This window comes from Hypomesus nipponensis, chromosome 16, assembly GCF_054491055.1.
Source record: "Hypomesus nipponensis isolate SF chromosome 16, ASM5449105v1, whole genome shotgun sequence".
Taxonomy (NCBI): Eukaryota; Metazoa; Chordata; class Actinopteri; order Osmeriformes; family Osmeridae; genus Hypomesus; species Hypomesus nipponensis.
Window position 1 is genome coordinate 7,098,675 of NC_140376.1, and position 16,932 is coordinate 7,115,606.

The 16,932-nt window shown below is 53.7% G+C and overlaps 2 protein-coding genes across 6 annotated transcripts in view; one reads left to right on the forward strand and one right to left on the reverse strand.

The window, feature by feature from the left end:
• Positions 1–63: 63 nt before the first annotated feature.
• On the reverse strand, positions 64–12,223 carry fip1l1a (FIP1 like 1a (S. cerevisiae)). 5 transcript variants are annotated; one of them, XM_084675985.1, is made up of 17 exons: positions 11,861–12,223; positions 11,536–11,575; positions 9,919–9,982; positions 9,677–9,780; positions 9,189–9,250; positions 8,861–8,971; positions 8,605–8,723; positions 8,426–8,493; positions 7,040–7,142; positions 6,783–6,918; positions 4,516–4,542; positions 3,966–4,020; positions 3,641–3,796; positions 1,917–1,972; positions 1,589–1,790; positions 557–670; positions 64–424 (listed from the first exon to the last, which is right to left on the reverse strand). In XM_084675985.1, the coding sequence occupies exons 1-17, from the start codon at positions 11,931–11,933 to the stop codon at positions 280–282; spliced, it is 1,635 nt and encodes a 544-aa protein (XP_084532111.1). In that variant the 5' UTR covers positions 11,934–12,223; the 3' UTR covers positions 64–279. The 5 variants fall into 5 exon arrangements, with proteins under 5 accessions (XP_084532111.1, XP_084532110.1, XP_084532109.1 ...); XM_084675984.1 differs by having other exon boundaries at positions 64–427; positions 7,040–7,139; positions 11,861–12,220; XM_084675983.1 differs by having other exon boundaries at positions 64–427; positions 11,861–12,220.
• Positions 12,224–12,623: 400 nt separating this feature from the next.
• scfd2 (sec1 family domain containing 2) overlaps positions 12,624–16,932 on the forward strand; it is a 51,499-nt gene continuing 47,190 nt past the window's right edge. The window contains exons 1-2 of the mRNA XM_084676293.1: positions 12,624–13,540; positions 13,872–14,040. Of these exons, the coding sequence (XP_084532419.1) occupies positions 12,727–13,540; positions 13,872–14,040 (983 nt within the window). The 5' untranslated portion in view covers positions 12,624–12,726. The remainder of the gene's footprint in view (positions 13,541–13,871; positions 14,041–16,932) is intronic.

Consider the following 16,932-nt stretch of genomic DNA (forward strand, 5'->3'; position numbering starts at 1 on the left):
TATGAGTGAGATAGTGTGTGTGTGTGTGTGTGTGTCTGCATGAGTAGATGAAGCCCAGTCACATTCACACAGACGCTTTTTATCCAAACTAATTCCTTCAACTCAACTAAAGGAACCCCACTAAGGTGGCGGGACAACACAAACAGCTGCATACAACGTACACAGTGACCCTTCTCTGGGTTCACGTCTTAAAAACAAACTGAAATGAGGTGGGGGGGCAGTCTAGTTTGCCCCTGGCCACACCCAGGCCTGCTGTTGGCCAGCCAGGGGAACACAAAGTCACTCGGCTGCTCCTGATTGGTTCTCCTGGTCTGCAGAGGGCTCGTCATTGGTCTCCTTGTCCTCCCGGCTCCTCCTGCTCTTCTTGTGTTTGTGTCTGCGGTGGCCATCTCCCTCCTCACTGTCCTGTTTCCTCCTGCTGCTGCTGCTACACACACACACACGCACGCACACACGCGCACACGCACACACACACACGGTCCATCACAATAGCCTTGTCTATCATTGTTGTGTGGGCGTGTGTGTATATGTATTTGTGTGCGTGTGTGTGTGATACCTGCGTGAGGACTTGTGCCTGCCCTCGTCCTTGTCGCGGAGCCTCCTCTCTCTGCTGTAGCGATCTCTGTAGCCGCGCTCGCCGTGATCCCTGTGGTGTGGCCTCTCCTCCTCGCTGCGCACGCACACACACACACACACGGGTCAGTTGTGTGCTCGGGTGTGTGTGTGTGTCTGGGGTGCATGCCTCAGAGTTAGCACCACTGACTCTGTGGCTAACTCTCTCAGCTTAGCACTACCACATCTGACACACACACACACACAAATACATAAACACACACACGCATGACGTGAGCCTTTGGAGGAGAGGGTTTCCACTCCATCTTCTCTGCCGCCCCATCTCTACTCCCTCCCCCTCCCTCTCTGTGTGTGGGCAGAGACAGATGTGCTACACCAGTCCACTAGAGCAGAGTTCTGCTGATCAATGACACTAGTTGGACCAAGGACATGCGTGTGTGCGTTAGTGTGCGCGCGCGCGCGCGTGTGTGTATGAGTGCGGCCTGTGTGTGCATGTGTGAGTGTCAGAGCCAACATCTGTCTGTGTTGATATCCATTAATGAGGCATCTGGCTGCCGGTCAACACGAGTGTAGCTGGGAAATATAGGGCAGCAGCTTTGTGTGTGAGAGAGAGTGTCTGTTTGTACAGTACGAACATGTGTGTGTATGGGCAGACTGCGGGGCAGTGGACCAGTGTGTGTGTGTGTGTGTGTGTGTGTGTGTGTGTGTGTGTGTGCTCTCCTCTCCCTCTCCTCTCCTCCCTCACCTCTTCTCTCCACCTCTCCAGGAATCCCTTCCCTCATTCCGCCCTGCCCTGCCCCGCCCCCCCGTCCCACATCTGGGCAGCAGTTCTCCTCTCTCTGCCTCTCCTCCACTCAGCCCCACCGCCCATTCATGTCCAGCCTGTCTGCTGGGCAGGTGTGAGGGGCCGCTAACACACGCCAGGCAGCCCGTGTGGAGCAGGCCAGGGCCGGCCTGGGTCCAGCTGCCACACCAGGGGTGACCCCTAGCCCAGCCGGGGAGGGGCGAGTCTCACCTGTGGTAGAGGGGGGAGGAGGGGCTGCGTTGCCGCTCTCGGTCCCTCCCTCTCTCCCTCTCCTTGTCGTGAGCGCGCTCCCTCCCTCGCTCTCTGTCCTTGTCGTGGCCTCGCTCCCTCTCTCGCTCCTGCCGGGAGAAATACTCCCAGGCCTTGGTGCTGTCAATCACCCCGGGCCAGCCTGGGATTGGAGGGTACACACCTGGGGGGGGGGGGGGGGGGAGGGACACAGGCAGGCTAGTCACCTGATAGGAGAAGGGGAAGGGTGGGTGGAGAGACGTAGGCAGGCCAGTCGCCTGATAGGAGGGAAGGAGGGGGGGGCACCTACCTGGAGGAAAGGGGAAGGGGGGGGCGGGGGGTCCATCATAGCCCTCACGGTGAGAACTGGAAAACAGAATACGACATGTATTATACTGTGATCCTGATCTGTCATATGTAGTGTGAATAACCTGTCCTGTGATAATCTAGGTTACTTATTGTTATATGTAATCAAATACAATTTCATTGGTACAGTCCTTTTTACAAGCCATGTCACAGAGGGCTTCACATACGCCCACAGAACTGCACCTAAACCAACTTAAGACCCTCTGAGATGACAAGGACAAACTTGCAGGAAAAACTCTGAATGGGGGAAACCTCCGCAAAGTCAGCGCAGGTCAGTGAGAACATTGGGCGACACAGAGAGGTGCAGACCAGAGGTACTGTATGTGCTGTTAGAACCTGTCCTGTGCACTGTGTTATGTTATCATAAGTCATATGTTCCGTGTTATGTACTGGGGCGTCACGTTGTACAAACAATAACGCAGGGACTAATGAGATCCACATTCCGGGAAAATAGGATACTGTTGATTTTCCATCCCTGTGAAGACTATCTATTCTAGTCATCCCCTCCCTCCCTCCCTCCACCACCCCCCCCCCCCTCTCCACCTCCCAGCCAGGCTGGGATGAGCACACTGAGCTGGAAGTCATCCATTTTTGTGTCCGATCAAAGAAAGAGGACAAACAAATACAGATAGAAGGAGAGAGGGAGGGGGAGAAGGAGAGCGAGAGAGGGAAGGAGTGAGGGAGAGAAAGAGAATAGAGGGAAGGAGACAAGGAAGAAGAGAGAGAGCGAGACAGACACGAGGGTGACTCCATGATCAACGGGCCGCTTCCGATGCAGAGTCTCCCAGATGTTTGATGTGATTGGCTGGCTGACAAGTCTCAGCACACGTCGGCCAACCAGGGAAGGAGGCGGAGCTGGGGGGGTCTATTATTGGCCTGGCGCCACGCCCACTTCCGACAGAACACTGAGGGCCAACGTGTGAGTGTGTCTCCTCCAAGAAGCTTGTTACCAGGTGTGAACCAGAACACACTGATCTACAAATAGCCCATCCCTCTATCCATCTATTTATCCCTTCTATCATCCATCCATCCCTCCCTGTATCCATCCCTCCATCTCTCTCAGGTCAGCACTAAAACATATAAATGTGCGAGTGAGTGTGTGAATGAGTGAGTGTGTGTGTGAAGATGAAATGATCCATAAAGAGGCTCAGAGGATCAAAGGTGGGCTGAGAGGAGAGGACAGTAGGATGAGGGAGAGAGAGACACAGAGGGAACAGGAATAAAGTATGAGCTGTAAAGGCAGACTCCAGAAGGGATCCGCTCCCAGACTGAGTCCATTTAGGAACATTGAGACAGCAGGGGGGCAGTGTGACCTGGGGAGGGAGGGAGGGAGGGATGGAGGAAGGGAGGGATGAGAAGGTGACTGGGGTCTCAAACAGGACGCCACTGTTGGTTTACTGCCTTATTTGGCCAGAGTGCAGACAGTGGAAGGGGGGGGGGGGGGGGCAAGGACAGAGGCCCCAATAACGCACACATGGCAGACTCACTTCCTGTCTTCAGATAACCTGCAGCTCAGAGTCAACCTCCCTGCATAGCGAATGTCTCTGTCTCTCCACCTCCCTCCCCCTCCCCCCCCTCTCTCTCTCCCTCTCCCCCTCTCTCTCTCTACACTGTACCTTCCTCTCTCCCTCTCTATACCTCCCTCTCTCTACATCTTATCTCTCTTGCCTGTGTGTGTTCCTGGTTCTGATATCCCCGGCTGGAGAGTAGCAGCGTTCTCTGTCTCTCTCCCGGTCTCTCTCCCGGTCTCTCTCCCGGTCTCTCTGCCGGTCTCTTTCTCTGTCTCTCTCTCTGTCTCGGCTGTGTCTGAAGTCTCTCCTCCTTCTATAGCGGACGCAGTTGGCCAGGCAGGGATACAACATAATGTACACCCACTAATACCAACAAACACATACAAACAAACATAGGTACACACACACACACACACACACACACACACACACACACACACACACACTAGTGGACAGTGGACACACACACAAACAGGACTTACCTGTCCAAGGACGGGAGGAGAGAGGGGGGAGGGGCTCCAGTTAGGAGGGGAAAGCCTGCAGGACAAAAGAAGGGGCGAGGGGGGCATTCAACATCCTAACAGAAAGCAGCCTGATAGAAAACTGAAAGCAGCCCGACAGGAAGTAGCCTGACAGGAAACAGGAAGCAGCCTCACAGGAAACAGGAAGCAGCCTGACAAGAAGCAGCCTGACATGAAACAGGAACTAGCCTGACAAGAAGCAGCCTGACAGGAAGCAAGAAGCAGCCTGCCAAGAAACAGGACGAAGGGGTAAATTGTGCTAAAGCAACTCATCACCAGCCAGCGACACCGGTCACCCAGTAACACTAGTCAGCCAGTAACACCAGTCAGCCAGTAACACCAGTCAGCCAGTAACACCAGCCAGCCAGTAACACCAGTCAGCCAGTAACACCAGCCAGCCAGTAACACTAGTCAGCCAGTAACACCAGCCAGCCAGTAAAACCAGTCACCCAGTAACACCAGCCAGCCAGTAACACCAGTCAGCCAGTAAGTCAGAGTTAGGGATGCTTACCAGGTGGAGGGACAGTGATGGGGATCCCTGCAAGGCACATCAACACACACATGAACACCACACCCACTCATCAGAACACATCACCACACACCCAGGTAAAATAACCAGTGACGCGCGTGGCGAGCAGTGTAATGTCTTCATCATAGTAGCCTTTCACCTTTGTACAGCAGCCTTGTCAAACGACTGAGTGTCCTTCTAATGGCCACAGTTTGTAACGCGAGGCAGCATGTGATGTAAAGAGCCCCCCCCCCCCCCACACACACACACACTCAGCTCCTTTGAAGAGGAGCACACACACACACACACACACACACATCTGGACGCCATGCCTCTCTGTTTTTCCAGAGACCCCCCAATGGGAGAGCGACATAAGGCGCACTGTGTTCTTAAAACAGAACAACTGTGAAAGAGGAGGAGGAGGGGGGGGAAGAGGAGGAGGGGGGGGGGGGAAGAGGAGGAGGGGGGGGGGGAAGAGGAGGAGGAGGAGGGGAGAGGAGGAGGGGGAGGAAGGGGGGAGAGGAGGAGGGGGGGGGGAAGAGGAGGAGGGGGGGGGGAAGAGGAGGAGGAGGAAGGGGGGGAGAGGAGGAAGAGGAAGGGGGGGAGAGGAGGAGGAGGAAGAGTGTCTGGATGAGAGAGCACAGGTGTCAGTCTGCAGGATGGGAACCTCTAACATTAAACAAGGACATTGAGCCTGGGACACACACAAACACAGTCCTCTGATAGTTGCACCAGAGGGAAGGCAGTTGTTGATGTGGTATGAAGGACAGAGAATCAGCTGTGATGGCACAGTGATGTCTCTGCCTCTAGTGTAGCTGCAGGCACCGTCTTCTAAACCTCTCTCTCCGGTCCTCCCCCCCCCCCCCCTCTCCTCCCTCTCTTTCTTCTCTCTCTACCGTGGCTGCTTAGGGAGATGAGGTCATGATTTATATGTTTGACTCCATAATGTCCCTTATGTCTCGATCGAGAACATTGTAATCAGTTAACTGTTGGTTCCTTATTAAAGCAGTTTGTTAGCTTGATGGAGCATCTTTAAACTTGAGCAAGCAGGTGACACAGACAGCAGACCAGACCCAGACCACTCGCTGCCATGACAACAGTCCAACAGCAAACCTCTACAGTGTTCAATCCTGGTCCCTCGGGGGCCGCCGTCCTGCCTGTTTGAGATGTTTCCCTGATCCAGCACACCTGATTCAAATGAATGGTCGTTATCAGGCTTCCACAGAGCTTGATAACAACCCATTCATTTGAATCAGATGTGTTGGAGCAGGGAAACATCTCAAACATGCAGGACAGGGGGTCCCTGAGGACCAGGGTTGAACCCCCTGCTCTCCAGTGACCCCACTGCGCCAGGAGAAAGATAGCCTTTCCTTTCTCTCCCCTCGGCCTCCTCTCTCTCCCCTGCCCCTCCTCTATGTCCCCCACCCCCTCTCTGTCTCTCACCTCCTCCCTACCCCCCCCCCCCCCACCTCTCTGCCCTCCTCTCTTCATGGTCGGTCTGTTCAGCACATTTCTCGTGCCACAATCTGCTGGCCCAGCACAATTCCGTCGTCCAGGAGCTATTTTTATCACACACCAACATTTGCATCACAAAAGGAGGCAGAGCCTATGACTTCACAATGGAGGCGGGGCCACAGGGAGAACACACACGCACACACCTGTACAGAGAGGGGGGGGCAGGATGCTGGGTATTTGGGTTGTATTAGCAGCTCTGGCATTGGTCAGAGAGATGATACACAGAGGTAGCAGAGGACAGAGTGTGCGTGTGTGTGTGTGCGTTAGGGTATGCGTGGGTGTGTGTGAGTGGTGACTGTGTGTGTGTGTGTGTGAGGGTGAATCGGGGGGCTGCTATTTTGGCATCTTTGAAGATGAAAAGATGACAGAGCTTAAGCTGAGTCTGAGCCAGTAGGCTTCCTGCCCCTGCAGGATGAAGACACACACACACACACACTCCACTCATACATACACCCACACATCACACACGCACCACTTATACACACATCACACACGTGGAAAATATTATAGACACCTGGAGGAAGACACATATCCATAACACGTGCGCACACACACACACACACACACACACAAAGATCACTGCAGGGGCATCTTTACAAACACACACTTTGTACAGCTGAAGGTGACATGATGCCTGCTGGGTAGTGGAGTTCTTCAAGGGTTTCCCAGCCCGGGATTCAAACCAGCCTCTATCAAAGTTCAACACCTCCGACCTCAGGGTTGAACAGATGTGTTGAGGGTGGGGGGTGACTTACGTGGAGGGGGGATGAGAGGAGGGGCGGAGCTGACATTGGGGGGTGGCAGGAAGGGTGGAGGGGGGATGTTGGGGGGGAAGAAGGGAGACATCTTAGTGGGAGGGGCCTCTGCATCAGAGGAGGGCTCTGACACCACCTGAAGGACACACACACACACGCACTGATTCATTGTGGGACTGGGGAAAAAGATTGATGTTGACACTCACACACACACACACACACACACACACACACACACACACACACACAGACACTACCTGTATGTTATTTCCTTCGCTGTTGGGGCGTCGTCGTCCCTCCACCCTGCTGATGCAGCCAGACTGTCCTCCAATCACATTGATGGTGCCGCCGGATATCCTGCTGGAAACACAGGTCAGCGTGGGAGACAAGGAGAATCACCCCCGGTGAGGTGCATGCTGGGAGCAGACTGGATGTTTCCCCCCAGCACATGAAACCATCCCTCCCCCCTCCCCCCCCCAGTTCCCTCCAGTCCCTCTCTCCCCCCATGACCCACACTGACCCATGCCAACTATTAGCACATACTCATATCTGGGTCACTGGACAGACAGACACACAGACACACACACACACATACATAGAACAATAACCCATTTCTGTCACTAGGTCTTCATCTGGAGTAACCATTACAAAGCAAAACATCTCAACTGCGTCAAACACTATAGCTGTCTACCAGTCTGTCAGCACCAGCCACAGTACCAGTCTGTCAGCACCAGTCTGTCAGCACCAGTCTGTCAGCACCAGTCTGTCAGCACCAGTCTGTCAGTACCAGTCTGTCAGCACCAGTCTGTCAGTACCAGCCAGTCAGTACCAGTCTGTCAGTACCAGTCTGTCAGCACCAGCCAGTCAGCACCAGCTGTCTGTCTGTGTATGGGGAACTGTATGTGTGTTGGAGGGGTATGTGTGCGCGTGTCAGGGGGGCGACTGTGCATGCGTGTATGTGTGTTGGAGGGGTATGTGTGTGTGTGTGTTGGGGAAGCGACTGTGTGTGTGTGTGTGTGCGTGAGAGAGCACCAGGTGAGGACACAGCTAGGCCTGAAGCAGCTGGGTGTGAGCTAGCCTGGCGTCTGGCCAGTCTGGGCTGGAGAGATGACTGGACGCAGTAATTGGGCAGTAAAACACCAGGAGCTGCACTGGAGCCCTGCCCCCCTCCCCACCCCACCCCCAAACTCTGCGCAGGTGGTCGTTAACGGCAACATGACTGGAGGGGCACATGAGGTCTTCATTTGAGAGGTACAACATCAACTGACCTGACGGCCAGAGGCATCGCCTGCTCGGAATGTCAACATGGAGTCAGTCTGTCTGAGATACCTGGCTCTGTAGAGGCTAGTGAGTCAGGGTTAGGGGCTAGTGAGTCAGCGTAGAGGCTAGTGAGTCAGAGTAGAGGCTAGTGAGTCAGCGTAGAGGCTAGTGAGTCAGAATAGAAGCTAGTGAGTCAGAGTAGAGGCTAGTGAGTCAGGGTAGAAGCTAGTGAGTCAGAGTAGAGGCTAGTGAGTCAGAGAAGAGGCTAGTGAGTCAGGGTAGAGGCTAGTGAGTCAGGGTAGAGGCTAGTGAGTCAGCGTAGAGGCTAGTGAGTCAGAATAGAGGCTAGTGAGTCAGCGTAGAGACTAGTGAGGCTAGAGTACCTGGATCTGGCGGAAGAGTACTCAGAACGGCCCCCTTTCTCTCCATGGGACATGCGCCCCTGCTGTACCTGGTGGGAACAGCAGCAGAGTGCTCAGAGTGTGGTCGGAGTGTGGTCGGAGTGTGGTCGGAGTGTGGTCAGAGTGTGGTCAGAGTGTGGTCAGGCTGCTTGTGGTCGTACCAGGATCTTGGTGGAGGGCAGGCCCTCGTAGCTGGCTCGCAGTCGCCTCTGCTTCTCACAGTAGGCCTTCCATGTCTCCTCATTAAAGCCATAGTTGAAGTAGTCAGAGATGTCGGCACCTACACACACACACACACACACGCACACGCTAAACAGATGTCCTCCCTCTGCTCGCTTGTCACACTCACACCTGCATAAACACATGTAAACACAAACACACTTGCTTGCCCACACACGTGCACAAACACACACACACCTGGCTTCCTCCAGGGTTTATCTTCCAAAGACTCCACGTCCACCTCCATGACGGGCAGGCCACTGATGCTGCCCCCAGCCTGCAGGTCCACCCCCCGGGGCCTGGAACCAACTGCAAGAGGAGAGACACGGTCACCTGCACACACATGACACTGAGGAGGAGGGAGGAGGAGGAGGGAGGAAGAGGGGAGGAGGAAGTGGGGAGGGGAGGGAGCAGAGACACGTGAGAGAGACAGGGAGGAGGCGGAGGGGAGGGAGGAAGTGGGAGGAGGAGGGGAGAAAAGGGGGAGGGGAGTGAGAAGGAGGGGGAGAGGAGGGTGGCTGGTTACCTGCTGAATGTGTCCTGCCATCTGTTTTAATATTGAGATTAACAGGAGAGGCTCCAAAGACACTGAGAATGAGAGCAGAGGCAGGCAGGCAGGCAGGCAGGCAGGCAGGCAGGCAGGCACACACACACACACACACACACACACACACACACACACACACACACACACACACACACAGTTATTGTCTTCACTACAGGACAGTGCACACACAGTTAGACATGCTGTCTGCAGGCATCCAACTCCCTGTGATGCAGCATGGGACCTTTTCAACCAACTCCCATTTCATCCAAATATTTTGATCGCTAAACTACGGTATAAAAAGAGCCAAGATTTATCACCAAATAATCGCAAATAACATTTCTGCGCAGATTTATGAGAATCAAGACCAGGAATTATGATTTTAGTCGTCTGTGAGTATGAACCATAGTGGTTAGTTTGACCCCAAAAGAGGTTTGGGAATTTGGCAGGAAAGCTGACAGGAATATCACCTGTACTGAGAGGAGCCACCAGACTTTATATTTCCGATGGTCACGCACACATCATCATCATCATCACTGTCACTGTCACTGGCACCTTCCTCCTGCACCGCCTCCTGTTGGTCACACACACACACAGTACACAAACACACGCATACACACACGCACACACAGCATATTTTAATACATAGCCCCGTGCTGGGAGGAAGGGATGTGTGTGTGTGTGTGTGTAGGGCTCTCTGCTCCACCAGCACCTTCTCTGCCTTCTCTTCTCTGCCCTGCTGGAGAGTCACCTCCTCAGCAGGCTGGGCAGCACCCCTGAAGAGAGGACAGGACAAGAGGGGGGGGGAGGAAGGAGGAGAGGGGAGGAGGAGGGAGGAGGAGAGGGGAGGAGGAGGGAGGAGGAGAGGGGAGGAGGAGGAGGGAGGAGGAGAGGGGAGGAGGAGGGAGGAGGAGAGGGGAGGAGGAGGAAAGAGGAGGAGGGAGGAGGAGAGGGGAGGAGGAGGGGAGGAGGAGGAAAGAGGAGGAGGAGGGAGGAGGAGAGGGGAGGAGGAGGGAGGAGGAGAGGGGAGGAGGAGGAGGGAGGAGAGGGGAGGAGGAGGAGGGAGGAGGAAAGAGGAGGAGGAGGGAGGAGGAGGAAAGAGGAGGAGGAGGGAGGAGGAGAGGGGAGGAGGAGGGAGGAGGAGAGGGGAGGAGGAGAGGGGAGGAGGAGAGGGGAGGAGGAGAGGGGAGGAGGAGGAGAGGGGAGGAGGAGGGAGGAGGAAAGAGGAGAGGGGAGGAGGAGGGAGGAGGAAAGAGGAGAGGGGAGGAGGAGGGAAGGAGGAGGGAAGAGAGGGGAGGAGGAGGGAAAGAGGGAGTGGGGAGGAGAAGAGGCATTTTTTGCCGAGTGTTTGAATGCAGTTGTAAAATGGAACACGGCGGTCTTCAAGTCAGCTAGCGGCTAGAAGCTCAGAAAGAGCTTTCTCTCTGCAGACTCTCTGGGGGAACTTAAGACCACAGGCCCGATATGAGGATTATCGTTTATATAACATGCTCCTACAAGCATTCTGCCCACACTCATACGCACAAACACAGACACGCGTACTCACAAACACACGCACACACACACTCATACACACCGAAGCGCAGCATCTCTCCAGTCCCAGAGGAGGTGACGTTGGTGTAATGGATGATTCACGGTACATTTACTCTGAGGAGATGTGGGCTGAGAGCTGTGTTCAACATGGCTGCTCCAACAATGCCCTCCCTCCCTCCCTCCCTCCCCTTCGGCCCGGGCCTCACTCTCACTTAACAAGCATCCAAATAGTTCCTAATGTTCCACTTGACTGGCTGCACATTTCAGCGGCGTCACACACACACACATACATACACACAGCGCGCTGCGATCAGCCCTGGTCATTACCGAGCAGTGAAAAGTGCATTAGACGTGAACGCTTCATTAGCGTCGCACAGTTTCAAATGTGGCATCGCATCGTATCCTGGATCAGGTCACTGCTTTTCTATCCCGGCTGATCTCTCAGGATTAGAGAGGCTGAACTTCGCAGTCATTATGGCCGTCAGATGGAGATACAGATGGTGCTTAGTACGGCTTACTTAGCTAGAGGTGCTATGATACTCATATACTATATATTTGATGTCATTTGTTTACTTTCCTATGGACATTTGATGACAGAGATGAACAGACTAGAACTGTGTATATGTGTGCGTGAAGAGGAGGCTGTATGTCTAGGTGTATTGTGTGTGTGTGTGTGTGTGTGATTCAGAACTGTGTTAAGAAAATGCTAGATCAGTGTAGGACTGTGTGTGTGTGTGTGTGTGTGTATGGCAGATGTAGTGTTACCTGCAACTACGACCAGTACTCTGGAACTTACCTGTCAGGTTCCGACTGCTCCACCCCCTCCTCACCTTCATCTAACAGAAACACAGTCTGTCTCAGTATGTGTAGGACACGACAACAAAAAACTAGGTTCAACCTATTCATCTACTGTGCTATGGCTGGATCCGGATATCTCTGTCTGTGTATTTTTGTATGAGATGACAATTTATTAGCTATGACACTGCTGCCCACGGCTCTCTCAGAGTTTCTGATCCACGCGTCCTAACAGCTGGTAGTCGACTCTGTCGCAGCCAGTGTGGGCTGTTTAACCAGCTTTTCGTAGCTGGCAAGTGTCAGTGTCACTTATATTCTTAACTTACCACCATATAACCATTCCTCCTCGTCTTCTCCGCCGCTTCCATCAGTCGTTTTGTCGGTTTCTTCAGCTGACATTTCAACAATCTAGTCTAACTTGTTTCGTCTCTTTACCGTAGCAAGCAGCCAAGCACGTGAGCATTAGTGCTACGTTAGCGACAAATGTGTCAAGTTCACAACAAATAATTTCAACACCTAAAAACGTTTACAATCGTCAACCTTAAGCTAATAATCAAAATTACAAGCTAGCTATCGTTGGCTTGTTAACAAGCGATGACATTACAAAATAACGGTAGCCTAAATGTGACAGCCGATAATGAAGTGACAGTTTGTCAAACACGTTTCTATAGGGACAGTTCACCCACCCTTCAACCCCTGTTACCCCACGCTATAACAAATGACGTGCTACTATTGGTCAGTGTGAGGTTCGAGAAGATTGATCTTTATTGTTACAATGAATCAACTGATTACATGTAGCCTTGAATATCAGTTTGAAACTCACACTTGCCAGCTTTCATAATCAAACTACGCTACTAGATTTCAGAATTTCATCAAGTTCAATATTTCAACTTGGTTTCGTCGATTCATGACACGGAATCTGCGAGGAACACGCGAAACAATAACTAGTTATCCACCGCAAATGTTTACATTTTCACAAATAATAGAAACATGACAGTCTTCACGAAAATAAGCCTTTTAATGAAACGCCGGTGCGGCATTGACAGTGACGTAGATCTGTCGCGACGCACACTGCCACGTCACCTCTAGGAGACTCATGTGTTTATGTTGTTGTTTTGGAATGATGTCTGGTGAAGTTTTGGTTACATTCTTTTAATTTTCAGCTGGTTGTCAAACAACTGCTATCGACAACATGTTAACGACTGACGGGTTTATGGGTTTCCCCGCCCAAATGTGGGAGAAGGTGCTGTCAAAAGTGAATAAAGCACTTGTTTTTATGGATGACAAGTGTGCGGAGAGTCTTCACTGGAACGGGGGAGCCGCCAGTTTATTCGAAGCAGGTGCACGAAACCTAAAGCAATTTTCAAGCTTTGAGGCTGGCGGAGAAAACGAACCGAAGGCGGTGTTTGTGGTGAGCACCCTGCTGAAAGGTATAACGGCCGAAACTATCAAAGACATCATAAGCCTTAGCCACTTCCAATATTGTGTTGTCTTCACGACCGTCGCTCACTCAGTTCACCTCCTCGCCAACAACGTCAACACCGAGTTAGAGGGGACCCCGGTATTCGACCAGTTCGAAGAGAAGCTGTGCGAGTGGATGGGAGACATGAACTACACTGCGGAGGTGCTCAGCGTCCCGGTGGTCTTCTCCCCGGTGTCTCAGCAGCTGATCCTCGCGCACACCTTCCCGCACCTTTTCCCGCTGCTGTCACCTGACCTGGAAGTTTTAAACTCCAAGCGTCCGGCGAAGAAGAGGTTTGACAGTTTGTCGGAAGTTGACCTGCAGTCTCTTCCCCCCGAGTTGCAGATTGAGATTAAATCCTTGGCGTCGGTGCTGAACTCCATGTTCGAGGCCACGAGCACCCGCGAGGAGTGCTTTGCTGTGGGACCAATGAGCAGGCTGATTGCTGGGGAACTAGCAAATCACCCACAGTCTAGGAACCGTAGGAAAGTGGCTCCAAATAAAGCTTCAATAGTGTTTATCGACAGAACACTGGACCTCACAGGTAGTCTGATGCCAGGGGTGCTCCCTGTCAACCAGTCTAACTCTCTCTCACCTCTCTCACTCTCACACACACACACACACAAACATGCTGCTGTTCTGTCATTTTTGACAGAAAGTTCATTACGCACATGCACACACACTGTATACATTTATACGTACATACTGTGCATACACATACACATACATAAATCCTTCCCTCCCAGCATGGGGCTGTGTATGAAAACATTTGACAGCTATCCTTCTTACTGTACGCCCCATCACCAGTAGGTCACCCATCTTTCTCAGGCGTTGCCGTCGGCTACTAAACCCCTCGCCACTTCCTATTTCCTCAGGGGCGGCGGGTCACCATGGCGACAGCCTGGTGGAGAAGATCCTGGGCGTGCTGCCGCCGTTGCCGGGACACACCACGGACGTGCAGGTGGACATGCTGGAGCTGACCGATCTGCAGCGCAGCCCAGAGGCCCAGGCCTCGCTCGCCCCCGGCTGCCTGGCAAACACACAGTGAGTACCTCACAGTACTGCAGTATCATGAACACAGTGAGTACCTCACAGTACTGCAGTAACATGAACACAGTACTGCAGTGACATAAACACAGTGAGTACCTCACAGTACTGCAGTATCATGAACACAGTACTGCAGTAACATGAACACAGTGAGTACCTCACAGTACTGCAGTGACATAAACACAGTGAGTACCTCACAGTACTGCAGTAACATGAACACAGTGAGCACCTCACAGTACTGCAGTAACATGAACACAGTGAGTACCTCACAGTACTGCAGTAACATGAACACAGTACTGCAGTGACATAAACACAGTGAGTACCTCACAGTACTGCAGTATCATGAACACAGTGAGTACCTCACAGTACTGCAGTAACATGAACACAGTGAGTACCTCACAGTATTGCAGTAAAACAAACACAGTGAGCACCTCACAGTACTGCAGTAACATGAACACAGTGAGTACCTCACAGTACTGCAGTATCATGAACACAGTGAGTACCTCACAGTACTGCAGTAACATGAACACAGTACTGCAGTGACATAAACACAGTGAGTACCTCACAGTACTGCAGTAACATGAACACAGTGAGTACCTCACAGTACTGCAGTAACATAAACACAGTGAGTACCTCACAGTACTGCAGTAACGTAAACAAAATAATGTGTGACCTCTGTATGACCTTTGTATAACCTCTTTGGGACCTGGGACACCTCTGCCTGCTGCCTTGGGTTCTGTTTTCCCTCATCTCAGCTTTACTGGGCTGGACTTTCTGCCCGTGTCATTTCCTTTCTGCCCATGTCATTTCCTTTGGGCAGAGCTGTGGTGTAGACTCTATGCCGGCTTTTGTGTAGTGCTGTCTCTGTGTGTGTGTGTGTGTGTGTGTGTGTGTGTGTGCACACAATCATTCAGCAGACAAAGATTTCTTTACACTCTCTCACTTTTCAGTTATTTTTGCCTCTCCCACCCTCCCACCCTCCCTCTCTCCCAGACCACCCACAGTGCTAGTGTCTGGCCTGGCACCTGACAGGGCTTATGCAGGGTAGAGTAGTGGGGCTAGGCTGTGTGCAGGGTAGGGTAGTGGGGCTAGGCTGTGTGCAGGGTAGAGTAGTGGGGCTAGGCTGTGTGCAGGGTAGGGTAGTGGGGCTAGGCTGTGTGCAGGGTAGAGTAGTGGGGCTAGGCTGTGTGCAGGGTAGGGTAGTGGGGCTAGGCTGTGTGCAGGGTAGAGTAGTGGGGCTAGGCTGTGTGCAGGGTAGGGTAGTGGGGCTAGGCTGTGTGCAGGGTAGAGTAGTGGGGCTAGGCTGTGTGCAGGGTAGGGTAGTGGGGCTAGGCTGTGTGCAGGGTAGGGTAGTGGGGCTAGGCTGTGTGCAGGGTAGGGTAGTGGGGCTAGGCTGTGTGCAGGGTAGGGTAGTGGGGCTAGGCTGTGTGCAGGGTAGGGTAGGGTAGTGGGGCTAGGCTGTGTGCAGGGTAGGGTAGTGGGGCTAGGCTGTGTGCAGGGTAGGGTAGGGTAGTGGGGCTGGGCTGTGTGCAGGGTAGGGTAGGGTAGTGGGGCTAGGCTGTGTGCAGGGTAGGGTAGTGGGGCTAGGCTGTGTGCAGGGTAGGGTAGTGGGGCTAGGCTGTGTGCAGAGTAGGGTAGGGTAGTGGGGCTAGGCTGTGTGCAGGGTAGGGTAGGGTAGTGGGGCTAGGCTGTGTGCAGGGTAGTGGGGCTAGGCTGTGTGCAGGGTAGGGTAGTGGGGCTAGGCTGTGTGCAGAGTAGGGTAGGGTAGTGGGGCTAGGCTGTGTGCAGGGTAGGGTAGGGTAGTGGGGCTAGGCTGTGTGCAGGGTAGTGGGGCTAGGCTGTGTGCAGGGTAGGGTAGTGGGGCTAGGCTGTGTGCAGAGTAGGGTAGGGTAGTGGGGCTAGGCTGTGTGCAGGGTAGGGTAGTGGGGCTAGGCTGTGTGCAGGGTAGGGTAGTGGGGCTAGGCTGTGTGCAGGGTAGGGTAGTGGGGCTAGGCTGTGTGCAGGGTAGGGTAGTGGGGCTAGGCTGTGTGCAGAGTAGGGTAGGGTAGTGGGGCTAGGCTGTGTGCAGGGTAGGGTAGTGGGGCTAGGCTGTGTGCAGAGTAGGGTAGGGTAGTGGGGCTAGGCTGTGTGCAGGGTAGAGTAGTGGGGCTAGGCTGTGTGCAGGGTAGGGTAGGGTAGTGGGGCTAGGCTGTGTGCAGGGTAGTGGGGCTAGGCTGTGTGCAGGGTAGGGTAGTGGGGCTAGGCTGTGTGCAGGGTAGGGTAGTGGGGCTAGGCTGTGTGCAGAGTAGGGTAGGGTAGTGGGGCTAGGCTGTGTGCAGAGTAGGGTAGGGTAGTGGGGCTAGGCTGTGTGCAGGGTAGGGTAGGGTAGTGGGGCTAGGCTGTGTGCAGGGTAGGGTAGTGGGGCTAGGCTGTGTGCAGAGTAGGGTAGGGTAGTGGGGCTAGGCTGTGTGCAGGGTAGGGTAGTGGGGCTAGGCTGTGTGCAGAGTAGGGTAGGGTAGTGGGGCTAGGCTGTGTGCAGGGTAGGGTAGTGGGGCTAGGCTGTGTGCAGAGTAGGGTAGGGTAGTGGGGCTAGGCTGTGTGCAGGGTAGAGTAGTGGGGCTAGGCTGTGTGCAGGGTAGGGTAGGGTAGTGGGGCTAGGCTGTGTGCAGGGTAGTGGGGCTAGGCTGTGTGCAGGGTAGGGTAGTGGGGCTAGGCTGTGTGCAGGGTAGGGTAGTGGGGCTAGGCTGTGTGCAGAGTAGGGTAGGGTAGTGGGGCTAGGCTGTGTGCAGAGTAGGGTAGGGTAGTGGGGCTAGGCTGTGTGCAGGGTAGGGTAGGGTAGTGGGGCTAGGCTGTGTGCAGGGTAGGGTAGGGTAGTGGGGCTAGGCTGTGTGCAGGGTAGGGGGGCTATGA

What these genes read in the sequence shown, in the direction of transcription:
- fip1l1a (XM_084675983.1), bottom strand. Translation starts at nt 11,933, where the DNA reads ATGTCAGCTGAAGAAACCGACAAAACGACTGATGGAAGCGGCGGAGAA. An exon ending in GGAGGAATGGTTATATGGTG is followed by an intron (nt 11,576 to 11,860) that starts GTAAGTTAAGAA and finishes TGTTTCTGTTAG; the next exon opens with ATGAAGGTGAGGAGGGGGTG. An exon ending in TGCCCTCCACCAAGATCCTG is followed by an intron (nt 8,494 to 8,604) that starts GTACGACCACAA and finishes TGTTCCCACCAG; the next exon opens with GTACAGCAGGGGCGCATGTC.